The 6749-nt window shown below is 41.2% G+C and overlaps 1 protein-coding gene across 1 annotated transcript; it reads right to left on the bottom strand.

The window, feature by feature from the left end:
* Positions 1 to 5426: 5426 nt before the first annotated feature.
* Positions 5427 to 6267, bottom strand: LOC115474806 (1-phosphatidylinositol phosphodiesterase-like). Its single transcript, XM_030210469.1, has one exon. The coding sequence runs from the start codon at positions 6252 to 6254 to the stop codon at positions 5427 to 5429; it is 828 nt and encodes a 275-aa protein (XP_030066329.1). The 5' UTR covers positions 6255 to 6267.
* Between the last annotated feature and the right edge of the window lie 482 nt (positions 6268 to 6749).

Consider the following 6749-nt stretch of genomic DNA (forward strand, 5'->3'; position numbering starts at 1 on the left):
ATGGTTTTACAATGTTATCTGATAGATTAAGAGAAAAGTATTTGTTTCTTTTGCTTTTCCTATTACAAATAAGAGAAAGTTCAAAGCAATTTAACGTTATAATGGATCAGTGCACCTAGACTGTACAGTCTGAAAATTGCCATCTGTAATTGAGTAATTGTATTTATTTATTTTACTTCAAATACATTTATATTTTGCAAATCCAATGTTCTCAATGGATTACAAGGTAACATTCATAATAACACAAATAGTGACAATCCACAATACACAATGAAGGTCTAAAAAATTACTTAGCTTGCTACTCAAATTCAAGATCTAATATTTCCTATGAAAGCTCCAGGTATAATTTCCAGATCAGTTGATATGGATTAAAACAACCAGAACAAATATGACTGTATTTTTTATTACATTTGTACCCCATGCTTTCCCACTCATGGCAGGCTCAATGCGGCTTACATGGGGCAATGGAGGGTTAAGTGACTTGCCCAGAGTCACAAGGAGCTGCCTGTGCCTGAAGTGGGAATTGAACTTAGTTCCCCAGGACCAAAGTCCACAACCCTAACCACTAGACTGCTCCGTATTAAGAGCATACGAACGTAAGCATTGCCATACTGAGACAGACCGATGGTCTATCAAGCCCAGTATTCTGTTTCCAACAGTGGCCAAGCCAGGTCACAAAAGCAGTGCTGTAAATTTCTTTTTAAAATCAAGCATGTCTTGTTTAATATATTAATTTATTTATTTATGGCATTTGTACCCTGCATTATCCCAAACAAGTTCAGGTTCAATGTGTGTTACATAAAAATTGTAAAGCAAATTAGAATAAGAGAGCTATAATGAAACTACAAAACAATAATTCTACACAAAGTTCACCTGGTCATTCAGCTCATAACTTTGGCCCTCTAAATAAAAAGGCACAGTTACATGTTATGGAAAGAGGGACACATTTTAATGATGGAGCATACGAACCACATTATCAAGGTAACTTTATAATAGAATGTCTAGACAGTCAAGGGACATAGATGCAGCACTTATCTTACAAATAGCCTACCTGAAATCTCCTGCACAAAGTTACAACTGCTCACAGGCAAGAGTAGTATATGGAGCGATTTTATATACATAGTTACCTCCTTTTAGGCACTCCGATGCAGGGTGGTGAGAACCTATTTTGTAATGGCTTCTAGGCACCCATGATTATTCCTTGTTATCACTTTTTCAATGGTCTTTTTTTAAGACCACTTGCTTTCTAAGCCGATTGACAGACTCACCATTGGATGGTTTCACTTTCCAGAGATAATAGAGAAAGAATCCTAAGGCAGGCCTTCTGGCCGAAACACAGTGCTGTGTCGAGTCTTCTATCAATAAAATTTGTGTCACTAAGAATTTTAAGTTTTTGTGATTTGTCCCTGGAGAGCTTGGTCCACTTCCCACTGTTCTTACCACTTTCAGGCTTATTTTCGAAAGAGAAGGGCGCCCATTTTCCGACACAAATCGGGAGATGGGCATCCTTCTCTCAGGGTCACCCAAATCGGCATAATCGAAAGCTGATTTTGTGTGTCCTCAACTACTTTCTGTCTTGGGGACGACCAAAGTTCACAGGGGCATGTCGGCACCGTAGCGAAGACGGGACTGGGGCGTGATTAAGAGATGGGCGTCCTTGGCTGATAATGGAAAAAAGAAGCGTCCCTGACGAGCACTTGGCCAACTTTACTTGGTCCATTTTTTCTTGCGACCAAGCCGTGAAAAGATGTCTGAACTGATCAGATGACCACCGGAGGGAATCGGGCATGACCTCCCCTTACTCCCCCAGTGGTCACCAACCCCCTCCCACCCTAAAAAAAACTTTAAAAACATTTTTTTGCCAGCCTCAAATGTCATACCCAGCTCCATGACAGCAGTGTGCAGGGCTCTGGAAAAGTTTTAGTGGGTGCAGTGCACTTCAGGCAGGCAGACCCAGGCCCATCCCCCCCTACCTGTTACACTTGTGGTGGTAAATGTGAGCCCTCCAAAACACACCCGAAACCCACTGTACCCACATCTAGGTGCCCCCCTTCACCCCTTAGGGCTATGGTAGTGGTGCACAGTTGTGGGTAGTGGGTTTTGGGGGGCTCAGCACCCAAGGTAAGGGAGCTATGCACCTTGGAGCAATTTGTGAAGTCCACTGCAGTTCCCCCTAGGGTGCCCGGTTGGTGTCCTGGCATGTGAGGGGGACCAGTGCACTACAAATGCTGGCTCCTCCCACGACCAAATGCCTTGGATTTGGTTGTTTTTGAGATGGGCGTCCTCGGTTTCCATTATGGCTGAAAAACGGGGACGACCATCTGTAAGGTCGACCATCTCAACATTTAGGTCGACCATCTCTAAGGTCGACCTAAATGTTGAGATTTGGGCGTCCACGACTGAATTATCGAAACAAAAGATAATTCGATAATACATGTTTCCCTGCCCCTTCACGGGTCCGTCCTGTGAGGACGCCCTCATGAAATCTTGGGCACCCCATTCGATTATGCCCTTCCATGTGTCATTCGTGGGATTTCAGTGTTCCTCTACTTTGGTGGATTTTCTCTGTGTACTAGTGTAACCCGGAATTGATATGCCTAACATTTGGGTAACTGCAGTTACACCCATCATACATCTGGTGTAACTATGGATGCTAAAATGCGGCAAGAGTATTCTGTATGTTACATTTATGCACTATTACTCGGATTAAATATGGCACCCAAACTTGGGCTCACTTGCCAGATGCACACAGAATTTAATTGGCTAACGAGCTGATAGCCATCAATAATTGGATGCTAAAAAACAATTATTGCTATTAATTAGCACCAGTTAGATTTGTGCAAGCATCTGGCTACACTATTCTGTAATGCTGGGTGCCTAAATCCCATAGTACATAATCTATAAGGGGGTGTGACCTTAGGAGGCACATACCCCTTAAGCCTGTAAAAGACACCAAAGATTGCGTATGCAAATTGGGGTGCGTGCCCAATTTGCATGCGCAATTTAACTGAATAATTAGCTAATTAGCACCAATAATTGGCTTTCTAACAAGAAATTATTGGCAGTAATTAGATTTAATTGGCATGCATAAATTGAGATGCAGGATCTATGCCTAAATTTTATGCGGGTCCCGAAAAACAGGCATGGAAATAGGGAGGTCATGAGTAGTTCAGGGGCAGATTGTGGGCATGATTTTTGGCACAAGTTAGATTTAATCTGGTGTTATGTGCCTAACTTTAGACCTATAATTTACACGTGGCCCAAAAAAGGGGGCACGGAAAGGCAACGGTCATGGGCATTTTGGAGTGGAGTTTTCAGTTACGAGTGTAATTACAGAATAAAGGCCCTCCCCATGTAAATTTAGGTGTGGGCATTTTGCGCTGCATTCTTGTTGGTGCAAATGGTGTTGCCTAAATTTATGCAGAATGATAGTGCTTAAGCATTATTCTATAAGCCGGCACAGTTTATAGGATAATGCTTAAACATGTTTTTTTCCGGCGCCGGTTTTTTAGGTGCCATATATGGAATTTACCCCTTTTTGTACAGTGGTATTATTCATATTGTAGTGATATTCAATCTACTATCTGGATAGGATAGGGCATATTTTTTTTCTGTATTACGCTATCTGGATATCTCTGCTCATGCTCCATCTCAGTACTATTTGGAGAGTACTATTGAACATCACCAGATAAACCTGGTCAGATGCTGCTATACAGATAAATGCTTTTAAATATTGAACTGATATTTTATAAACTAACCCATTCTCTGCCCCTGTGACTGCTTACATGGCATTATGGGGGGGGGGGGGGGGGTGCCTATCCTGCATGTTAAAAGGATGGGAGGAGGTGGAGGGATTGCGTGATTGGGGGCAAGGGGCTCCTGTGTCAGCAGAGGGAAATTGGAGGGCTCCTGTGTTGAGGGGGATCTGAGGGCCTCTTGGTTATGCAGGTTCCACAATATTCAGTGCCAAGTCTTCAAAATGTGTCCTAAATTCACCCGCTTAGCTATGCAGCTTTATTTGTTCTACGTCTAAATATGATTCAATAACTCTCCTACTGATAAGATTACATTGGCTCCCAGTTGAAGTTAGGCTACATCTTAAAGTTTGTGTTTTTGCTTATACGTTTTTGTATGGAGAATTACCTACATATACAAAAGATTATTTCCAACTATTGTCAGGTTTATCCTTAAGGAATACAAGAGAGAAACTACTGCTGGGATTTCCATTGCTGAAATCTGTAAAATCTCATAAATTGTTAGGCAATTCTTTACCCTACCAGCCAGGCAGCATTAATCTGGAACACTCTTCCTTGTCTATTAGGGGGACTACAGATTATCTTTGCTTTAGAAAACTATTGAAAACATTTTTTGTTTAGAAAATATATATTAGGCCTGTAATGATCCTAGGGTATCTGATGTTGTTTTATTCGGCGCTTTATAATTGTGACTGTGTTGCTTTTGTAATAATGTTTATTTTGATGCAATTCCTAGTTATTGTCTAGTTGCTTTTATTGTTAACTGCTTTGAACCTGAATGGTAACTGCGGGTTATAAGATCTTTTTAATGTATTGTAATGTAATAAGCTCTGGTGGTCAGCCCCGGTTAAGGGGCTCTTTTACTAAGCTATTTAACTAAGCTGCGTAGGTGCCCATGTGTACCCAACGCACGCCAATTTTGAGTTACCACCTGGCTACCATGTGGCCATTGCGTAAATTTCATTTTTGACGCATGTTCCCTAGGTGAACCGAAAAATATTTTTATAATTGGTGGTAATCGTCATTCTACGTGCTTAGACCATTACCGCACAGTTACCACGTGAGACCTTACCACTAGGTCAATGGCTGGTGGTAAGGTCTCAGACCCAAAATGGACACACGGCAATTTTCATTTTGCCACACATCCATTTTCGGGAAAAATTAAAAAAGGCATTTTTTAACAGGTGCGCTGAAAAATGATTCTGCGTGCGCCCATAACACACATCTACACTACCGCAGGCCATTTTTTAGCATGCCTTTGTAAAAAGGCCCCTAAATTTGCACTGAATATTCAGTGCAGGTGCCCACATGTGGCCTGGAACTGAGTATCTGGGACTAATTTAGCCGGACACAGTCAGCATTTAAAAAACCGCTGACCTCCGCTGGCTGAATATGACTCTGTTTCTGATTTCTTGATTTGTTTATTAGAAGAGATTTTCTGTTCCCCATGAATGTGGTCTTTGATTATTTTATTTTCTGTTTAGAAATGTACTTAGGAAATTGCAAAATAAAAAGAATTTAATAAAAAAACATGTGCTAAATCCGTAGTGATTAACACAGTCATTAGGAAATTATGCACTTATTAACAAAGGTGCATAGTAGTGGCTCATCCCCTACACATTGTGGTATTATATTTAATGAAACACTACTGTTATAATACAGCTATTGAACTCAGTTACTGTGTATAATAAGTTGGACCAGCTGAGCACCTGGGAAATCTAGAGCTATAGTTCCCCATCTGATCTTTGTCTTTCCTTTACTCTCCAGAAAATTGTACAGACGATAGTTCATCCTGTCAGCCACTGCATTGGGATAGGCTCCTCCACCAGAGCCTGAACAAAACGTTAGATACATTTGCCTACAGTTACCATGTCGAGCTGAATTTAAATTCTGTTCAACATTGCACCATTTCCAACCTACATCAAATAACGTTGGTATATTATATTTATCAGCTATACATAAGGAATGATAGGGGATACCCATGAAAGGACCACTGTAATCCTGTAATATGATGATTTTTCCTCTTACTTGGCCAAGGGTGGGGATATAATTGGATAACCAGAACTGAGAGCTTCCAGCGTCCTTTATATAGCGAGATACTGTGTCGCAGAAGCTTTCTTTGTTTTCTGCAGGATCGTACTCTTTCTTGACACGCATAAGGATGGTTTCTTTTGGATGCTGGTGCAAGAAATTAAATGTATCATCCAAAACATTATTGAAGAAGCAATGCTGATATTTCAAATCATGGTGGATGGGCAGGCTATCACCAAAATGTCTACAGCGCACATCAACAAATCGTATCCCAGCTTCATATTGTGAATACAGGCTCCAGCTCTGGCATTGAATAAGGTTCCCACCGTACAGACTCAGGCTGTCATGAGTTCCAGGAATGGAGAGATCAGAGATGTACCTTCCATCTGGGATTGAGGACATCCAGTCAGGGTTTTTAACTTCAGGATTTGGTGTACAATCAGCATCTTTTCTCTGATCATTTCCCATGATATCGGTACCACTGTCTGTAAAATATAGTAAGTTACAAATCAATCAGAATCTTTCCTTTTTGTCTCTGCTGTCTCCTGATGTTACTGTTACCATTTACAATGCTGCCCCTTCTTCTAGAGCTGAACCCTTTTTTGTAATACAGCAACACGGACAATTATCCATTCCATTCTGCTGTACAGCCATAGCAGCGCTTCCTTTAAAGTGAACATTTGCTTAGCTCTGCGCAATTCCTGATATGGCCGCATGTGCTGACATGTGTCAGCACGTGATCTGCAGGGGGCTCTATAGCTGCTATTGAGCACCAGAAGACTATTCAAAACTCACAAGAACCTTTGGTCATACATGCAAAAACACAAAAAAAATCTGGAACCAGCTCATAACTTGTGAAGTGTGTTTATAATAATGTAATGGAGGATGGGCTTGGATGCTCAGCACTTCTAGTGGGGTTTCCATCTTGAGTACTAAAGGGAACTACAAAAGGCACTGTGGTTT

Source organism: Microcaecilia unicolor, chromosome 7 (assembly GCF_901765095.1).
Source record: "Microcaecilia unicolor chromosome 7, aMicUni1.1, whole genome shotgun sequence".
NCBI classification, from domain to species: Eukaryota; Metazoa; Chordata; class Amphibia; order Gymnophiona; family Siphonopidae; genus Microcaecilia; species Microcaecilia unicolor.